The sequence below is a fragment of the Tyto alba genome, unplaced genomic scaffold, assembly GCF_018691265.1.
Source record: "Tyto alba isolate M040663 unplaced genomic scaffold, T.alba_DEE_v4.0 Super-Scaffold_40, whole genome shotgun sequence".
Lineage (NCBI taxonomy): Eukaryota > Metazoa > Chordata > Aves > Strigiformes > Tytonidae > Tyto > Tyto alba.
The window spans coordinates 51,122,553-51,143,151 of NW_024881316.1; the positions used below are offsets into that span (position 1 = coordinate 51,122,553).

At 48.6% G+C, this 20,599-nt stretch overlaps 2 protein-coding genes across 4 annotated transcripts in view; one reads left to right on the forward strand and one right to left on the reverse strand.

Moving 5' to 3' along the window:
• PPM1G (protein phosphatase, Mg2+/Mn2+ dependent 1G) overlaps nucleotides 1-4,586 on the reverse strand; it is a 29,128-nt gene extending 24,542 nt beyond the window's left edge. Inside the window, exon 1 of one of the 2 annotated variants that reach the window (XM_042803349.1) lies at nucleotides 4,255-4,586. In XM_042803349.1, the coding sequence (XP_042659283.1) occupies nucleotides 4,255-4,257 (3 nt within the window). In that variant the 5' untranslated portion in view covers nucleotides 4,258-4,586. Of the gene's footprint in view, nucleotides 1-3,848; nucleotides 4,158-4,254 lie in introns of those variants that run through there. The other variant, XM_033007321.2, reaches the window with a different exon arrangement.
• A 236-nt stretch (nucleotides 4,587-4,822) lies between these two features.
• Nucleotides 4,823-20,599, forward strand: part of NRBP1 (nuclear receptor binding protein 1) — a 44,631-nt gene continuing 28,854 nt past the window's right edge. For both annotated transcript variants that reach the window (XM_033007318.2, XM_033007320.2), the window contains exons 1-2: nucleotides 4,823-4,950; nucleotides 5,169-5,391. In XM_033007318.2, the coding sequence (XP_032863209.2) occupies nucleotides 5,185-5,391 (207 nt within the window). In that variant the 5' untranslated portion in view covers nucleotides 4,823-4,950; nucleotides 5,169-5,184. The remainder of the gene's footprint in view (nucleotides 4,951-5,168; nucleotides 5,392-20,599) is intronic.

Here is a 20,599-nt window from a genome sequence, read left to right on the forward strand (position 1 = left end):
CTACAAGGTCGCTCGAACAGCAGACTCTGAAGAAGGTACCACCCAGATTTTACAGCCAGGTGCCTGACCTCTTTAACCTCTTTGGGTAAGCAAACTGAACTTGGCTATTCCAACGCAAAGCCTAGAACTGATGGATGGACTGAATCTTTCTCTTAAATTCTCTCCCTGCCCAACTGCCTCCTAACATTGCTTAAAGTTCAACCTACCAATTTACAGCCTGACCTCACCCTACATGCTTTTGTTCAAGAACAATCATGTAACACTTTAAACAACATGATCTAGTCTTTTTGCTGTGGTTCAAGTTCATCACCTTGAAGTTAAATGTGCTGCAGTTGTCCCAAAACACTGTGCTTACTCTGAGACAGCTGGCTTAAAGATCTGGATGTGTCCATATTGCCAGCCATAACCCAGAATATCCACACACAGAGCTATATTGCTGCACAGCCAAGCAACTGCTGAGCTCTTCTACCTTTCTACTGCAGGACTCCTTGGATAAGAGCTCTTTATGCTCCAGAGTCCCACAATCTTTGAAAAAGAGAACTCCATTCCCTTCCAATTTCTATCAAATGCTAAGGAAAACAGAAAAAGAGATTCTGGGTTTATGCAGCACTTCGTGCAATGGAACTCCTGACACTGATGAAAACAGTGTCTGAACAGGCAAGTTACAATCTTAGTTCAAAATTTAAAAAATTACTCTGAATTGTAACGTAGGAAATTTAACCAGAGAGCTCACTGGACATTGCGAATGAAAAGAAGAATAAACAAAGCACCAGCATTTTTATGCTCACTTTTCAGAACATTTAAAGAAGCTAGTGAGACAGCAAAACCACAACAAAGTAACTAAGATAAGACCCAGGTGACTAAACAGCAGTTTAATTAAAGCAAGTAACTTGAATGCTGCTAGGGAGGAAACCCAGTATCAGCAGCAAAAACAGTCTCTCTACTCCATTTGTAGAGTACTCCCCGCAACTTGTCCCAACCCCGGACCAAGGTGCTGCAGACGAGGAAGGGGGGCAAGTGGCTCCACAAGCCGGGCTGCACACCAGCCCCTGGCACTTCCAACACTGCGACCAGTCCTGAGGGCACCTGACTGACCACTAAGACCACCCTGTGCTGCCAGCACGAGAGGCTCTCGCTCATGTCTCCATCCCTGCTCCCAGGCCTGGTAAACTCAGTGCAGCTAATGTCCTCCGAGTTACCGTGGTCTCACGCTCTTCAGGCTGGGCAAGAGCTCGCAAAGCCTGGATGCCAGGTTTCTGCCATCCAGCCTTCCCCTCAAGGGTGGGATTCTAGGCCTCCCTCAGTGGTTATTATAGCAGTACTGAAAAACAGTATGCTTGAAACATCAAATTCAGTTGAAGTTAGCAAGCAAGTTAAAACTGAGAGTTAATTTGACAAATCTCCATATTTTGAACCAACTTCTTGCGTTGTTTGAAGCAAGGGCTTCTTTTCTGAGCCCAGGAGTGACATGAAGCTGCACGTAAGGATTGTTGGTGTCCTACCTTGGAGATACGGTCAGAAGAGCACCAAAGAGCTCAAAGGCCCCATCCAACCACCTCCAAAGTGCCTCCTGCACCTTTTACTGTATCCCAGAGCACTCCTCTCTGTACCGTAAAGCCATCTTCAGCTTTTTCCCTTTTCCTATTTGTTTGTAGTACCTAACGCTACTTTTTTTGTATCCTTATCCTCTGGGTCCCTCATCTATGCAAAACATTTCCTTACAAAGCAACCCCTCTGAACTACAAATGGATTTTTATTATAGTATTTCTTCAGAGCCCTGTATACCTACCTCACTTGGGGCCTTCTAAAATGCAAGTTAAAGGCAAGAGACAACTCCTTTACAGAAATTTCTGCTACCCAAAAATGCCTATGTTCTACCACTCGTACACACTCTGGCTGGCTTCACTAACACAACACATAACTAAAGCCTTAAGTGTAAACATTTTCTCAGAGCTTTCTCCAAGCCTTACAGGAGAGCAAAAGTACAATTAAATGTGAAGAAAAGGAAAAAACACAAATCAAGACAAGACACAGAGGAGAACATAAGCACTGGAATGCAAGAAAATGCAACAGAACTTCTGCTCAGCTGTATGTGAAAATACATGTTTCCCATCAGACTTGGAAGCAATTTGCAGCAGGTTCAACTTGTAACACAAGCACTCCTGCCATCTTCTCATTTCTTGTGATAACACAGCTAAACCATGTCTACACCAACGGCCTCAGTATTGCTTCTGCCTACAGGGAGGTAAGCCAAAGATGTTGGCTAGTGCAGAAAACACAGCTGCAAGCTCTGGGCCTCATCCAATTTCCATAAAGGTCAATGGCAGCAAGAACAGACCTTAAATAAGTGAAAATATGAGACAATGTCCCACCTGTGGGAGGGCTACTTTAGCCCACCAGCAGCATTATAAATAGGGGCAACTCTCTGCTCTCCTTCATTCAAGCCTGTCTCCTTAAAGCACTTTCAGCCTCTGTGCACCAAGGATGCCAGAACACTGCTTGCATTCAGCCTCTTACACGAGCTAATCGCCTTGCAGAGATTACATTGTACATCACCTCAGCGTTCCACTAATATCTCTGTGCCACCATTTTGCCCCTCCAGAGGTCACCAGGATGGAGCAGCTGAGACACTGTCAGTCACAGCCAGCTAACCACACATATACCAATTCTCCTGCCTACTCTAACCTGGAAACCAGAGCCCACAGTTTCACAGAGCTCTGATGCACACAGAAAGTAGGAAATATCTGGACACTCTTTTGTCACCAGTAAGACTGCTGTAACATTTCAGTAGCAGTAAAGTATCTGTTAGCGTGGCTCATGAAACTGTATTTGCAAAAAAAAAAAAAAAAAACCAATCCCCGACAGTCTGCATGGGGATATCTTCTCCAAACTAGCCAAAGGGCTACAAACAAGAAGGCTGCTTTACGGTGTTCAGAGATTTAACCTGAGAGGGGGCTGGAGGGACCAATATTAGTCCTTATCTAATTTAGTCTATTCCCTGGCTGCCTGGAAGGGAAAACAATCCAGCATGTTAATGGTACACATAAAGAGGGTGTTACAATTCAAAGAATGAGTAACTGCTGGCAAGGCAGAGTAGTCCCAGCAGCACCTCATTGCCCTAATACAAGCAGCTTTACAAAGGAGTTCCAACAGACTCCCTTACCAGAAGGAGCATGGGCAAACACCTGGCTCCCGCAGCCAGGTACCTATCTTGTGATAATTCATTTGCCCCATAGTGAGCCTAGCTGATAGGCTGGTAAAGCCAGGACTGGTGACAGGAGATTGAGAGCAGCCATGCGAATTCCTCCAATAAATTTGCCTAGAAAAAGAATAAACACAGGAAGAGAGAGAATAGAGACTGATGCTTCATTTCTGTCTGGGAAGAAAAGCGAGGGTTTTTTCGTTTGCTTCCATTCCCTGCTTCATTCCAAGCACTCAGCTGTCCTTTCCTCCACTTTCTGACCCACGCCTCTTGCTCCCTGCGGGATGTCCCGGGCTGTTCATGCCAAAGAGAAACCGCGCGGTGCCCCCACGATGCGCCGTGACTCCCCAGCAGGTCACCGCGGGAGCCGGGACGAGCGGCAGCCAACGGGGATTCGGGCAAGGCCACGGCAGCACCGGGAGGGGCAGCGCCTCCCCGCTCCGGCGGCACCTCGTGCCTGCGGGGGCGAGGGACGGACCGACCGCCCCCCCACCCCGCCGTGGGCACCGGCGGGAACACCGAGAACGGGCGGGGGAAAGAAGCGAGCCCCCCTGCCGGGCTCGCAGCTGGAGCCGCTGCTCCGGGGGCTCCGCCGCCGCCGGGCCCCCCGCCGCCCCGGGGAGCGGCCGCCCGGTGTCCCGCTCACCTCCATGGAGACGCGCCAGCCCTGCATGGCGCTGAAGCCGAAGTGGAGCGGGCGTGGCCCGAGCCCAGCCCCGTCCCCGGAGCTCTTCACCGTGTTGGGCTGCGACAGGTAGGCGCCCATGGCGCCGCGGCGGCCTCCGCCGGCGGACCCGGCCCCCGGTGCGGCGACCCTGCGCGGAGGGGGGGGGGGGGGGGCGGCGGGGGCGGCCGGGCCGCGCGCGACCGGAGCGTAACCGGGCGGCACCGGAGGGCGCGAGCGGCCCAGCGAGGCGGCGAGGGCGGCGGAACCACCCACCGAGCGGAAGTCGCGCGGCCGGAAGCGCGGGCTAGAGAGTCGCCACGGGGGCGGGGGGGGAGGGAAGGCGCGCAGCCCGCGCGGCCGCGGCACAGCGGCCGGAAGCGCCTACCATAGAGACGAGCGCCGGCTAGGCCGGCGCAGGGGGCAGGAGCGCGCTCTGCCCGGCGGACTCAGGCCCGCGGCGCTCCACGGCCTGTCAGCGCTGCGGGGGCCCGGGCCGGCCCTGCCGCGCTCCGGAGGGGCTGCGGCGAGCATTTTCGGGGTCCGGCTCGGCCGGGGAGACGGAGGCAGTGGCAGCCGCGCTTCTAGCGCGCTCATTGTACGGCGGGGAGAGGGACCAGCGTGGGGCTCTGGACCGGCAGTACCACCGCCTGCCTGCGGCGTGGGGCGGCCGGCTGAGGCGGCGTGCCATCGCAGCCGGTGCCAGAACCACCCCGCGCCCCCAACCCTCACACACTGAAGAGCTCAGCGCCCACCCGTGCCCTTATATAATCTTGGCCACGCCCGCCGGCCAATTAGCGGAGGCTGACCGCCCCTCTCTCGGGCTCCCATTGGCTGTCGCGCGGCGCCCGCCCCGCTCCCTCACTCAGTGACCCCCCTCCCCCCCCCCGTCGCGTTCTATACCCCGGAGCTCCGCCCACCGGCCCGCTCGCGGAGGCTGACGGCACGCTCCCCGTCTTTGATTGGCTATCGGGCGGGAGGCCCCGCCCCGGACGGCGCGTTACGCAGCGCGGCGGTTGGCGGCCGTGGCTCAGTCGGCGGAGAAGCGACGCGCTCGTGAACCGGGAGGTGCCGGCCCGGCCCGGTGAGTGCGCGGCCCGTGCCCCCCGCTCCGCCCCCCCCCCCGCCTCGTTCCGGCGCCGCTCTCTGCCGCGGCCCGGAACCGGATCGGTCGGGCGCCGCTAGCAGGCGCGGGGCGCCGCCCCGGTTGACAGGCCTGTCGGGCGCGGCCCGGTCCGACCCGCCGGGCCTGGCCTGGCCTCACGGCCGCCTCGCCTCACGGCCCGCGCCTCCGGCCCGCAGGTTGTGCGACCGCAGCATGTCGGAGGGCGAGTCCAAGCAGATGCCGAGCGGCGGCTCCGACTCGAAGCCGGAGTCCGCGTCGTCCGGCCCGGGAATGACCTCGGTGTCTGCGCCGGTGACTTCTGCGGCGCCCCCGGAGGAGGAGGAGGAGGAGGAGAGCGAGGACGAGTCCGAGATCCTCGAGGAATCGCCGTGCGGCCGCTGGCAGAAGCGTCGCGAGGAGGTCAGTGGTGGGCGCCGGTTCGCGGGGCCGGGCCACCGCGGGGTGCGGGGGAGCCCCGGGCGGCCTCTCGTCCTGCCCCACCGGCTGTCCTTCCACCTGTCCCGGGACCCAGCGGCGAGGGTCCGTCACGCTCCCGGGGTGGCAGGGGGATGGATGGCCCATTGTGAGTTGTAGGGCCAGCTTTCCTTGGGCTCGAGAACGTTGTGGCCAGAGCGTGGCCTACCTCTTTCCTGGCACGTTCATTGTGCTCCAGGCTCTTCTGTATGGACGGTGTCAGGCCCAGCTGTTGCTGCTGGGTTGAGTAGGGAGTGCCTCTAGCACTCTTGTGTGCGTCTTCTTTCACAGATCTTTTGATCCAAGAACAGTGAAGAGCAATGACTAGGTAGTCCTTGGTGTTTGCTAGGGAGTGTGAAGTGAACAGTACCTGCTGTGTAGGCAGCCAGTTACCCACTCTGATCAGCTTTTGAGTTATGCTTTGGTTTTGGTTTGCCTTGAAGTCTTCTGTTAGGAGAAAGTGTGGTCAGTTCTTGCAGACTTGTTTTTTGGCTTCTCCTATTTGCATCCACTTCTCAGTGCACATATCAGAGTTTGTCCTGTATGAAGACACAAGTAGATTAGATCTTGTTGTTTTGGACCTCTCCCTTTTTCCACTGTTTGCTGTGTTCTGTTTATCTTATAGGGGCTGTCTCCGCAAACTGGTTTCTGCTTCGTGTTGGCTCAGTGAAACCTGCTCTGGCTGGGCAAGCTGTATAGCTGTGGTAGTTGCTGAAAGACAGAAAATGTTCGCTCTAATGCTGTGGCACAAGTGCTGATGTGGCTTTTCTCAGCCAAGCCAGGGCTGAGCATAGAGGTTCATCTGCGTTATCCGTTATTGTGGTCACAGGGTAGTTCAAACCCTGGTGGTGGTGAAAGAATCATTTATTTTGATGTAAATTTGGAGGTCAAAGTAAGGTCAGTGATTTCCCGTAGTTCTGTATTTTTGCTTGCTTGAAAGCTGTCTTGGTTTTCTTAACATAAGCCAAATCCTAGCATGGTGGTAAGAAGGTGCCTTTCCTGGTGAAGCTGTATGGTTTGGGTTGCAGTGGGGAGGGTATCTGTATGAAGCTTTAATTTTATTGTCCACAATAAAATAAGATTACCTTATGGTAATCTGAAGTGCTTTTCGTGTGATCTGTGCTGAATTGGCATATGTTGGGGAACAAAAGCCAATGTTCAATTTGTGTAGTCTTTTCAATGTGTTTTATTTAATACTGATCATTTTAACACAGAAAGGTAAACTTTCTTCTAGGCTTTTCTATATTCTCTTACATAAATACTAGAGCCTACCAAATTTTACTTTTTTCTTTGGATTTCAGTTTCCCCATCTGCAGACAAATTAAGGCCCAAGCACAAGAAGTTTCGTAAAATTTCTGTGTGGCTGAATTACTGTGTTCAGGATTCAGAACAAGAGTTGCTGGTTCATTTGAAGGCAAGCCGCTTTTGTATGTTAGATGTATGAGCTTTGTTCCACCTTATAGATAGAGGAATGTCTGAAGGCCACAAACCAAATTGTTGACTGACCTGGGATAAACTTGGGGCCTCTGGGTCTCAAACCTTCATCTGTCAGGGTTCTACCACCAGCCCGTAGGAGCTGCTGGTTCGGTGTCTGACTGATACCAGCCGCCGTTGCACACGTGTGGGCCTTACGTCTCATGCGTGTATGAAAAACACACTTCCAGTGATCATGCAGTTAAATTCTGTTTTGTCTCTTAATTTTGCATGTAAATTTGCGGTTTTGGTTAGACCCAACTTGTGGACTGGCATTTATGCACTTTAACCATATGACATCATATTCTTTTTGCTGTCTTAAGCTTTTGGACCGATCTTTTCCCTGGAGTAAACTCTCCCATGTGCTCACGTTCCAGCATTAAATTTATTTTGGAATAACAGCTTCGCTTTCTGAGCATCCTAGCGTACGGGAGCACAGCGTCCCTCACGTTCGTGGTGTCCCTGTGAAGGGCTGTTGGTGCGAGGGCTCAGTCCGCACGGGTTATTCCGGTCAGTGTGGCCCTGTGGACAGGCGCTTACTCCCTACCCCTCGGCAGGGAGGAGGCCTTAGTCCATGGAAAAGGGATGTGCCTCCCCCTCTCCTGGTGGTGCAATCTGTATTCTTTCTCTCAGCCATATCTTCTTTGGGTGCTGAATTAGGCACCCACCTTGGAAGCAACATAACTTGATGCTCTGGAGAGAAAACAGCACGCGTGACTGCAGACAGAGCAAGAGTGTGTGCTCTGCACGTAGTCAGGTGTTCCTTGGATGTTAGATTCTTCAGGGCTTGCTTTGAGCTGCGAACTTGGATGTACATTTGGAAATGTAACTTTTTTTTTTTAATATTATTTTTGAATAGCTGTAGGGTCTTTGGAGTTAACTTCCTGGAAGAGAGGTGATACTGCCCAGCAGCTGTGTGGAGAGGGGCCCTGTGCCTTGGCGGGAGCGGGCTGGCTCTGGGGTCAGTGCTCAGGCCTCTTGCCAGCGATGCGCGGGTTTCGGCAGAACGAGCCGCGGTGATCCCTGAGCCCGGTGCCCCGGCGGCGGGTTCTGGCTACAAAATGGTCGCGAGGCGGCCGAACGTCTCTGCCAGTCCCTGCTGCCTTCTCCGAGGCGCTCAGGAGCGTTGCCGTGCCCGGGGGCAGCCGAGCGCCCGGCGCAGAGCGCGACCCGCCGCCCGCCTTACCGGGGCCGGTGGAGCGGGCACCGGCCGGGGCGGGGCGGCTCCGCGACGGGCGGCTGCTCCAGCCAATGGCAGGGGGCGGGAAGCGTTACATCACCGGCGCCAGCTCCCATTGGCTGCTCGCCGACTCGGCCACACCCCGCGGCGGCTCCGCCGGTGCGCGGCGCCCGGCGCGGCGGGTCCCGGGGGGCGGAGGGCGGGGCCGGGCCGAGGGCTCTGGCAGCGGCGGCTGCTGGATCGCGGCCTCCGCCGCCCGCATCCCCCCGCGGATCGCTCCGTCTTCGCTGTGCGGCAGCGGTCCGAGCCACGGGGCAGCTGAGCGGCCCTCGGCCGGTGCCCGAGTTCTCTGGTACACGGGGCGTCCGCCTGCCCGTCGGGCTTTGTGCGCCCCACTTGTGTCCAGAGTAAGTTAGCGCATCAGCAGAGGCCATCTTGGGTGGGTGGGGTGTTCACTGAATTAGTGGGATTGTGAATTGTTTGGTTGTATTTTAGCTACAGTAGCCTCAGCTAAACTATATCAGCTGATACAACTTAAAATACGTTGCTTCACAAGGGAAAAATAATGCCTGGCACGAGTGGCATTGGGGGAGGAGTGGCTGGGGAGCAGCCCTGCAGAAAGGGGTCTGGGGGTGCTGGTGGCAGCAGCTCCACAGCAGCCAGCAGCGTGCCCCGGCAGCCGAGAGGGCAAACCGCCCCCCGGGTGCATCCAGCACAGCACGGCACGGCCACCCAGCCAAGAGACGGGATTGTCCTGCCGCGCTCAGCGCTGGCGTGGACACCGCGGGAGCACCGTGCACCGTGCTGGGCCCCACCGTTTGGGAAGGACGTTCAGGTACTTGAACGTGTCCCGAGGAGGGCAGCCAAGCTGGCGACAGGCTGGCAGGCATGTCCTGCGAGGAGCGGCCGGGGACTCTGTCTCATTTGGGGGGGAAAAAATAAAGAAAAAAAAAAAAAAAGAAAAGAGGCTGAGGGGCAACCTCCTTGCTCTCTGCAGCTTCCTGAGGAGGGGACGTGGAGAGGGAGGTGCTGAGCTCTTCTCCCTGGGCTCCAGGCACAGGACCCCTGGGGATGGTTCAGAGCTGCATCAGGGGAGGCTCAGACTGGACACGAGGAAGGATTTCTTTGCCGAGAGAGTGGACATGCCCTGGAACAGGCTTCCCGGAGAGGTGGTCGACGGATGCCCCAAGCCTGTTGGTGTTTAAGCGGCATTTGGACGATGCCCTTAATACCGTGCTTTAACTTGTGGTCAGGCAGTTGGACCAGATGATTCTTGTAGGTCCCTCCCAACTGAGCTATTCTGTATTCTATTCCCGCTTAAACTTCAAATGTAAAAAAGGGTTGTGTTGAGTTTATTGTTTGTAATTTTTCCTAGAGACAGGGAATTTCTGCAGTGCAAAGTGTGTAATTGCTGTGAAAGTTTAGAGCAGTCTTTAAAAATTAAATGCTGCTGTGAAATTTTTATCTACGAGCCTATTTTAACTAGATAGAGAGTTCTTACCTTCCCCAAAGTTCACTTATTTGCAGTGCATTTAATGAATAGTGTGTATGGTCAATGCTTTGATATACCAGAAGGGCGAAGTTGCTGGCAGGTAGAGGGTGGAGGGTGAACGTGGCTTGTCCCATAGGATACTTATTTTCTGTTGAACAGCTTATACGAGAGAAGCTAGTATCACTCCCCTGTTTCATGCACTGTATATGCAGTGTGGGCATTTTCAGGCGTTTCTCTTCGGTCCTTAAGTACTGCAGGGGCTGTGACAATCTGCTTTCCCTTGCTGCCTCTGTGTATACATCACAAGCGCTGGTCTCCTGGTGTGTTGCAAACTGTATTGCTTTCTGACGTGAGCTGAATCCATCTCTGCAATTGTAAGCACACCCCTGGTTGCTTTCCTAACATATGCAAAGGTGAGCCTTTAGCTTCTGCAAGTTGCTGAAGATGAATCTTCACAGGGGAATCTTGTCTCATGGCAGAGAGGCACAGAGAAAGGACCCGCAGCGTGAGATTAGGGGACACTCAGGAGGGAGAGATAGGTCCCTTTTGACTTTTCTCCCTGACAAACCCCTCTTTTTCTGCTGTTCCCATGTGACACTCCATTTTCTTCTTTCAGTCAGCATGAATGCATAATTTATTTTTCTTGGGTTGTCCAAGTATCTTCAGAATTATCTGCTATGCCTCCTAGGAATAGAAACCTCTTAATAGAGATGGATTGCAGAGACACACTTGCAGTTCATTTTTAGACTCCTGCCACTGGCTGGTATTAAACCTGAAACTGAGAGCTTGGACTCAGTGCCTACTGTTCCTGAGAGCTACAGAGATCAAGCAGAAGATTGGCCCAAACATAACTGTAGGAAAACTTGTGCTCTGCTGCAGCAGAATCCCTTTAATTTTCAGCCCAGTACTACTGTGTTGGGCTTGGCAAACTCACATTACTGGGAGAGACTTAACCATTCACAGACATAGATGGTCCTGTAGTTTGTCATGTGCTTAATAGCTATCTATTGACTGGGTTTCTTTCTGTACCTTTTCTGGGTAGGAAAACACTGTGTGATTACATAAGCCACGACTTTCTTACAAATACTTTGTTGACATCTTTGTAACACACTTAGTAAATAACCCATTTAGTGCTACTGAGTGAATCTGTATTATATTGTGGAAGTGTGAATAAGCAGGTTTCTTTTTAGGTACTTGTCTGAGCATGTCTGTCACAGTTATGAGAGAGAAAAGGACCAAGCAGACTTACGTATGCTGGGCTTTCTGTTTTGCAGACTCCTTGTGAGGTATAGTCAGTTGTGGTACAGCTTTTGTCAAATGCCCGGCACTTAAAGGAGAAAAGAGAGATGCGAGAGAGTACTGGTCTCTGATTAAAGACTTTTGCCCTTTCCCTGAGGATATGTCAGGCTGCTCAAGATTATCAGAAGAACCTTGTACTGTTCTCGCAGTCCTGCTTGCATTCAGTCCCTTGACTGGAAGCTTGCCTAAGTGCTGACTTGCTCTGTCCTGCGTGGATGGCAGACGTAAGGGTCGTACTTCTTTCCTACAGATTCTAAAATCTTGTGAGTGATATCTGGGGTGGCTGAAAGGTGATGTTTGAGTTCTTGCTAGCCTTCAACAACCTCCCTTGGGAAAGAAATGACCTTGTGGTTGTCTGATTGTTGTTCTGTGCGTGGGGTATTACCAACTTTTTTGCAAGATCAGCTGCTGGAGCACTTTCCGTGTTATGTTCCCACCTCAGTGGGATTCATTTTTACCTCGTCCCTGGAGACAAATCTCTTGTATCCAAGTGTGTCTGCATATAGTGGTTGCTGTCTTGATTAATTCTTGTTTTTCTATCTCTGGTATTTTCCACTGTCAGGTAAACTAGATGAAAGGTGCAGTCCTTCACAGCTTCCTTTACTGTGGCGTGCAGACTAAGATAGGACAATGAAGTTCCACGTGGACCTGTGTGTCAGGTCAGGAGCGGTATGTGAGGCAGTATGCACTATGCCTGTGGGTATATCCAAGTTCAGTGTTCAGTCTTGTTGTTCTTCACTGTATACCATTGCTGGAAGTTCAGAAAATTAATATAGGCAGCACCACTGCCATTAGTTTGCTTCTCTTTTTCTTACGAAAGCCCTTGCTGCCATTTGGATAGGTGGTTGGACGTTACAGCTGAATTTTCGTGCTTGGGCTAACAGATGCTCCTGATCCATGCTGGTCCTATCAACTCTTAAGGAAGGAGCTGTGGTTTATGAGGAGCTGAGCCCAGAAAGATATTAAATGAAATTCTGGGCCTACTGCATCTTTATTTTACTTTTGTTGTCTTTTCACTCCTAGTGGGAGTCTTAGTTCCTTGAATCATTTTTCATCTGGGGCTGGTTGATGACTTTTGCACCTCTGCATTTACATTTTGTCAAGGAGAGAAAATGCCAGTAGAGTGGATGTTTGGATTCTGTAGTGCTCAAGTCTGATTTCTTAGCAGCTGTTGCGACTGGCAAGAAACTTGCTGAGGTAGTGAAAGATAAGCGCCAGTCTTTCTTTTCCTATCACACATTTGAGTTTCTGTATATGGGGAAGTGAGGCATCGTTCTTGGAAAGGTCGCATTTGAGATGCTCTGAGCTTTGGATTCTGCAGCTGCAGAGAGGATGGGTTGCAGAGATTCTCAAAGCAAACTAGTTCTAGAAGGGCTGCCAGCTTTATGACGGACTTTGGCAATGGACTTGGCTTTTTCCAGCTGGTGGAGAAAACTAATGCCATGCTGTAGTTTTTATGATTTTACTTGACCATTGGGAAGATTCTCAGGGAGTATGTGCAGCCTTTTAACATGTTTATTGGCTCATCTGGTGGCTTCCTGGAAGGAACAAACCCTTGAGATGTGATTGAATGAGATGAGGGGCACTGCAGGATGTAGAGGGAGTTGAGCCTTTGTCTTGGGCTCGTTGTCTACCAACCGATTATGTTCTTGGTATTGCCTGTAACAGACAGCTGGCAGCTTGCTTTGTGCCACCCCAGCCTTCATCACCTCTGCCTTTATGCTGCCTCGGTGAGGGAGCAGGCACAGCCAGGGCAGCTGTCTGCTGCTTTTCTAGCTTTCCTGGGTTGTTAGAGGTGCTAGTTACAGTCCAGCTGCCTGTGACTGAGGGATAGAGTTTGCTCTGCGTTCTTTACAGAGCTGTTCTAAAAATAACATGGTCCCTGTAGCTTACTAGCAGCACTAAAGCCTTCCCCTTGTCAGATGCATATCTTCAGACCTGCACTTGGAGGCCCCGGGGAAGCAGTCACAGTGGCGTGGTTGTTGCTGCCGGTTTGGTGGGGGTTTGCACTTGGGAGGAGACTTGCTGCTGGTCCAGTAGAGGGGCAAGTCGAGGTTGCTGGCTGCCTGACTCCAGGCTCTGCCTGCCCCAAGGCTGCGTAGCAAATCCTGATAGACAGAGGAGCTGTAAAAGTATGGCCAGCTGGAATTAGGTTAGCACAAATGGGAGCACTACTGCTTTTTCAAGCATCCCATGTGAACACAGGTGACAGGAGTAGCTGTATCCTGTTTCTAAGGGCCAGTGCTCAGGGGAAATCCCATTTCAAGGGTGTCTCTAGCAACTGTCACCCAGGCCCTCTGATTCTGCAAGAGCTGGCCCCGAGGCTTTTTGTCATAACTTTCAGGCTAGTCTAACTTGAAGTTTGATAACAGATCTGTGTGCTTGTGTGTGTACATGCAGAGACAGTAAGGAGCACACTTGCACAGAAAATAGTTTGAAAAACAATTTAACAAAAAGGCAGTACATGTGATGGTGATCAGGCACAGGACTTGACTAGCAACTCATCTCGATCCTTCTTTTTCCTTACTTTTGGCCCTTCCCTAAAACATCTCATGACTATTGTACCCAAATACTTTTCTTTGATCCCAAAATTGCCCATCTCTGACATCCTGTAAAGTCCTATATTCGTTTACACAGCATCTTCACTTGGCTTGCGTAATATTGCTGAAGTGGTTTCTCCTGTTGGATTGCCTAGGTGGATTTTCCTAATAGGGACAAGGACTTAACTGCTCACCTTTGTGGTCTTGGGAGTCTTTGGTTCAGTGTTTCATCCGTCATGGATTAGGCTGTCTGGGTTCCCCACCCTGTTGTGGTTCTTCTGATCATTGATGTGGTTCTCGATTCTACTTTGAATAGCCCTTACCCAAGTACCTTTCCACAGCAGTTTGAAGAAACGTTTTTTATCTTGTTAATTCAGGGGGAATTCTGCAGCCCTGCCTGGAGTTGAGTGAACAGCTGTTACAATGCAGAAGGTGGAAAAATACAGCTTTTAAAATTGTGATTACAGCAGTAGCAAGAATAAAGAGAAAAGGTGTAATTACAGTATTCCTTGTCTGGATAGAAAATTAGTATCTTGTGAATACATGGAATTCTGCTCTAGCTTTTTCATGTTTAGCTGGCAGAGGGAGAACTTCTGCTGTTAAACCACCAAATAAGAAACTGAACAGGACAAGAATGGAAAAAAAAGACTAAGATGTTCTGCTGTGACACATTCTTGCAATAATCAGAAGTTGAGAAAATTTGAGCCATGTAGTGTATTTAAACTATTGTATTTAGTAGTTACGAATGCACACATTTCAGATAACAAGTTTAAGCTCAACTTCCTGCAATTTTTACTTCTGACGTCTATCCCATGATAGTCAGTTTTACAGTTTAATTTTGATATATATATATATATATATGTATATATGTCAGGATCAAGTGTTTTCTCATCATTCTCTTTAAAATATGATGTTTGATTACTTCATTGGCAGCTTTCTTGCACTTGTGTTACCAGAAATGTGAAATAATCACTTTCTATTTGTGTTCTGTGCGCCATGACTGGTTTTTACAAGTCTATTCAAGATTTTTACTTACAGCAGTATACCAATTTTTATGGCATTTTCTATTCCTTTCCTCATAATTCCTAACATCGAACTTTTAACACTTCCTAAGACTAAGTGGTGTTTTTCAGTTACCTGCAGTGATTTGAAGATCTCTCTACCAAGTGAAAGTATCACAGAGTAACAGCGTGGACTAGCGCAGAATGAAAGGAGTTAACTTGGAGTTTATCCTGTCTGGTTTTTCCCCTTTGCATGGTGTTTTGCATTACTGGCACTCATCTGAGCTTACTACCCCTGGGTTCCCTACTGAGAACTTCCCAAACCTCCCTGTTGGTTTTATTTCTGACTCTTCTCAGGGATATGAACTGTCTGTGGTATGTCCTTGGTGTCATATGTTTGATGAGGGTTTTGATAACGGTACAGGGGTGATAATAGTGCAGTAAATATAGAGGTACTGGTGAGTTACTGTAACCTTCCTGATGGACTTCCATCTGACTGGTTTTTATCTGTAGGATATTGGGTTTTCTTCCCACTCGCTTATTTATTTTGCTGTACTGTGTCTGTTTCCCTTTGTGAGTCGGATATGGGGAATTCATCACCTTTTCCTACTTCCGTAGTTCAGCTCGGTAAGATTGAGCTTTCTTTGATTCCATTGAATTGCTCATTTGTTTTGAAGCACCAAATGGAATCAAGTATTTGTCCCTTTGGACTCGTAGTAGACAACTTACGTATTCGTTTCTGTTACCCATTAAATTGATGGGAATGGTGCATGTGCCCCTGTGGGATATCAAGAGCAGTGCTTTTTCTGTTCAAAGTGACTTGGCTCCGGTCATACTTTTGTTTTTTTTTTTAAGTTGCTAATCTACTGACTGGAGAGTTATCTGACAAATTTTTAGTGAAGCCTCTCCCTTATTACGTTGTTTAGCCAGAACTGTCAGAATGCTTTTGGAGAGGCTGGGTTGGCCACTGCGCTACAGTCTGTGTGATGGTATGATTCAAAACTCGCTGCTTTGCTACAGAACAGTTGCTGTTCTTGCTGGCAGGATGGAGTTGGGCTCCTTGAGCAGTGTGCTAGCTCTGAGCTCTGCTTTGCCCTTTGTAGTTCAGCTGAGTGGGCCATCATGGAGCAGGAATCTCGGAGGTGGCAGGGACACTTACTGTGTGTGCTTAAAAAGTATGTCTGGTTTTGACTTGTTTTGCAAGGCAGCATCTCCTGAGCTGTTGCACATGAAATTACAAGTGAGGGCAAGCTCCGACTCATGGAAGACTTTTAACTCAGTATTGAAACGGTCAAGATCTGTTTGTTTGGTTACATAGACAAGCTTATTGCTAATGAACTTCATTACTTGTTGTAGCATGTAGCTGTCTGGAAGAACCGACTGTTGCATTGGTGATGGTCAGCTTTTCCTTATACTTTTGATTGTTGCTCAAATAGGTTTCTATAGCCATTCCTTTCCTTGATATTGTTGGATTATACTAGTTATTTTCATTTTCTTTTTGAATTAACACCTTTCAAACACTTTACTACCATGAACATAATTTCAAAGGCCAGTTTAATTAAAACCTGAGTTCGACTTGCTTTGTTTTGTTGGATTTTTTTTTTTCTACCCTTTGCCTGCAGTGGATCTTGCATTCTTTGATTTTTATTATGCTCTAGATTAGCTTAAAATCTGAGACAGCTGCTTTTGCTTCCTATTTCTGTTGGTAAATACGCTTTTTGTTTTGCCACAGTTCAGTGGGAAGTAATGTTCCTCTGTGGTCCAGCTACTGTTTTCTGTAGGTATATTATCTCTGTTCTCAAGTTTTTGCCAAGCTGGTTGAGCAGAGCTTTGATCTTTTTCTCTAGCCTACAACAAGTGGCCAAGGTAACTTTTTAACATATTTGTGCCACTTGTAACCAGACATACCGCTTTTTGTAAGTGTCTGGCCTAATGTGCTGCCGTTCTTCATCTCTTTTCTTCAACGTACAGCTTCATTCTGTACTGATATTCTAATGATTGTGGCTTTTTTCCAATTTTTACACTTCCTTTTTCTTTCTTGATTGTAAATCATTGATGTCATTTGTGGCTTAGGCTGAATCTTTTTTTTTTTTTTTATTTAATTGTCAGATCATTTGAACTACAGAACATCTCTCGAAGTCTGTGTTCTTTCAGTGATAGATATCCAGATGTTTCAGAGCTATGGAAAAAATATGTTGGACAACTGGAATAACCTGCCTAAGGGAAATATATCTTCCAATACTTTTTCCCTTAGAGAGGAGTTATGCCTTGAAGTAACAGCATTTAAATCTTTCCCCTACTACCCTTTACTTCAATTCACTTGAAATTCGTTTTGAGTTTCCTTACCGCTTCTTTATATGGACAGAGAGCTACATTAGTATTTTTGCTTTAAATTTTCTGTGGTTGTGAAACTGCTTCCTCTGTCATACTTCAGAAATTCATGCTAAACTGAGTTCAGTTAACTTTTTCCTTCATAGTTTAAAAGTTACCTAGTCTACGTTGGCTTTCTGAGAAAAAAACCACTTTGGAGTAATACATTATCTATAGGAACACAGGGTATTTTGAGCCAGTTGTCTCTGGTCATTTCATCAGCATAGTTCATGGGCAACTTGTTGTCTTTGGTCTGGGTTATTAAAGACCAAGGAAAATCAAACAAGTTAAACCAGTCAATTTTAAATTACTTGACAAAGCTTGCAGGAAGTTTGGGCAAAGCGAGGAGAGAACCTGTGTCATCTGCATCTTGTGTTGATGCCCAGGTTGTGAGTGCTCTTCAGGGCGCGAACAGTATTTCTGTCTTCTCCTCGGGGCATGGGTGTACTGGGCTGCGTACATTGGTGGTCGCACTCCTTGCTCTTCAGGGCAAAGCATGGAAGGCAGCATTTTGAATGTGACATTTTTATTTCCTTCTGCTCAGTCAGGTTTGTGGAGAAGTTGAAATTTATATTGCTACAACTACCTCTGTTTGCAATAGTGTTAACTGCCACACTGCTTCTAAATGATGAGCTTCTAAGCTTGCAACCATCCATCAATCACCAATAGCTGCTTGGAGGTGATGGCTGGCCCTAACCCTTGGGAAGGTACAGGGCAAGTACCAGAACGGGCTTTCCTGGGGGTTTAGGACTCCACACTGCTGAGCATGGAGAGGAATGTGGAACAGTGATTTGGCAGTCTGAACAAAGGAGGTGTTGCTGTTGCCTTTTCAGTTCTCTGCCTGCATTTTTTTCCCATTTACTCTTCTGCTCAAGCAGAATCTCCTCTTGAACTGAGAATTACTATCAGTGATGTCAGATGGGTTTGGTGTCTTGAGTCATATCTGGTGCTCTGGAATATTTCCTATGAGTCATGGAAATTATTTACATTTGGTAAACTTGCCCAGTCACAGGAGAAGATATGATAAATCCACATCCACTGGCTGTATTATCAGGGCAGATTTTGAGTAGTTGGCAGTACTTGAGGATTTAATTAATCCAGTACAGCTAGAAGGTCTTTGAATAGGAATAAAGGAAGAGAATATAGAGGGATGCATGGGCATTGGGTTTTGGTAGTCATATCTTTTGTCTTGTCCCTATAATACTAACACATGATTGCCTTTCTCTTGGCTGGGGGCTTGTTTAACCTTTCTTAAGTTAAAGCTTTTTGGTATTCAGCTTTATTAATTCTACTAGGTGCTCCTATACTACTGCGATCCCTCAGACATTTCTTATACTAAAATCTGAAGGAAAAACGTTCAGTCCTTAATTATCTTAATTCTTTCAGCTTTTTTAAATGATGAAACATAGCAGGCCTGGCCTGGGTTTTAGATGGCAGAATCAGTACGTATATGCATATATATATATATAAATAAAGTTCGTATAATAAATATGATGAATATAGTCTTAAATCTCAGGCCTTTCACCCCTCAGTTATGCAGGAGGTAGTGGGTAGGAAGAGAATGGGATTGTTCATGCTAAGCTGCTTGCCTCTTGTGATTGTTTTCAATAGTTATTTTCTGTAGCTCAGGCTGTCTTTATGTAATTATGGCCTATACTCTTTATTCCTACCCATATCACCCCACTGCATCTGGTTTTATCACAGTAATGTACTGCTCAGTTCACTGAGCAATCTGTATCACTCTAGTTATGCTGTTCTTGTAGTTATCTGACACTTCAGTGTGTCATCTGCAATTGTAGAATATTGAGTGTTCTTGGGCCTGTTGGGATTACCTTGGAAGATCATAAAAAAGAATCCCACCTATACTGATTGGCGGCTGACAGTCTAAGTTGTCAAGCTACTGATGGAATGGAATAGAATACAGAATAGCTCAGTTGGGAGGGACCTACAAGAATCATCTGGTCCAACTGCCTGACCACAAGTTAAAGCACGGTATTAAGGGCATCGTCCAAATGCCGCTTAAACACCAACAGGCTTGGGGCATCCGTCGACCACCTCTCCGGGAAGCCTGTTCCAGGGCATGTCCACTCTCTCGGCAAAGAAATCCTTCCTCGTGTCCAGTCTGAGCCTCCCCTGATGCAGCTCTGAACCATCCCCAGGGGTCCTGTGCCTGGAGCCCAGGGAGAAGAGCTCAGCACCTCCCTCTCCACGTCCCCTCCTCAGGAAGCTGCAGAGAGCAAGGAGGTTGCCCCTCAGCCTCTTTTCTTTTTTTTTTTTTTTTCTTTATTTTTTCCCCCCCAAATGAGACAGAGTCCCCGGCCGCTCCTCGCAGGACATGCCTGCCAGCCTGTCGCCAGCTTGGCTGCCCTCCTCGGGACACGTTCAAGTACCTGAACGTCCTTCCCAAACGGTGGGGCCCAGCACGGTGCACGGTGCTCCCACGGTGTCCGCGCCAGCGCTGAGCGCGGCAGGACAATCCCGTCTCTTGGCTGGGTGGCCGTGCCGTGCCGTGCTGGATGCACCCGGGGGGCGGTTTGCCCTCTCGGCTGCCGGGGCACGCTGCTGGCTGCTGTGGAGCTGCTGCCACCAGCACCCCCAGACCCCTTTCTGCAGGGCTGCTCCCCAGCCACTCCTCCCCCAGGTTAGACTTGTGCCCGGTGTTGCTCCATCCCAGGTGCAGAATCCAGCATTTCTTCTTGTTATGTTTCATGCTGTTGATGATTTCCCAGTGCTCCAATATATCTAAATCCCTCTGCAAGGCCTCATGCCCCTTGAGAGACTCAACAGCACCTCCCAGTTTAGTATCCAATGAACAGATGTTTATAATGCAGACTTTTTAAGTTGATAGTGTACAACTGTAAACTTACTACCTCAGTGGACTCCCTTCTCTGCTTGCAGTTCTTTATGTGTAAATGTCCTGTTGCTGTGTTAGTCCTTGTCCTTTTTCATTGTATGAGGAGCTCAAGCTTAGCTGATTGTTAGTATGACCTATAAGTTCTTCATGGTACCCACCTCCTACAGCAGAGTTTCTTTATAAATGCAAGCCTTAGGTATTTTGCATTTCAGTATGGTCAGCTGGATGCTTTGAGTCTCTACTCAGTTTACCAGAGTTGAAAGCACTGTCCACTGGAAGCTGGTTTCTTTCTCTTAGCTGTGTGTTGTTTTTTTTTTTGTTTTTTTTTTTTTTTTTTAATAGTTAGCATTGTATTATCAGTAGTTATTTCCTACAGTGTTTAATTCATTTAAGTGTTGTGGGTGGCAGGACATTTGCATCAGTTTCATTAGTATAACACTGTAGCTGAAATTGAATAAATTTGGTTGTGTAAAAGTGGCTGCCAAGGGGGAGGGTGTTTTTGAGGAAGCCCTTATATATGGTGAGAAGCTTTCAGCAAACAGGATGTTGATGGGGTCCATAGTGAGGGAGGAGAAGGTGAGACAATATGAGTAGGAAAAGCTGTGAAAAGGCCAGGACTTCAAGGTGATATAAGTGGAAGATGAGTCTGGATTTGCTAGCCATACCTGTCTTAACTTTTACCTCAAGGGGAGAATTGGATCAGCTGAAAGAGAAGTGGTTCTGGGTATGTGGCCAGTTGATGGTGAATAGTGATGGTTGACAATTAAGAGGTAAATTCTCCCCTCTGTCTTCTCTAATTACTTTTGAGGTAGAAATACAGTTCTATCACTGCATGCTGTCTGGTGTAGTAGGACTTGAACCATGAGTGTAACTTCTGCATGCCTGCGAAATAGCCTGTAAAAGGTACTACAGAACAGCAAGATGCTCTAGATGTTGGAGCAAGGA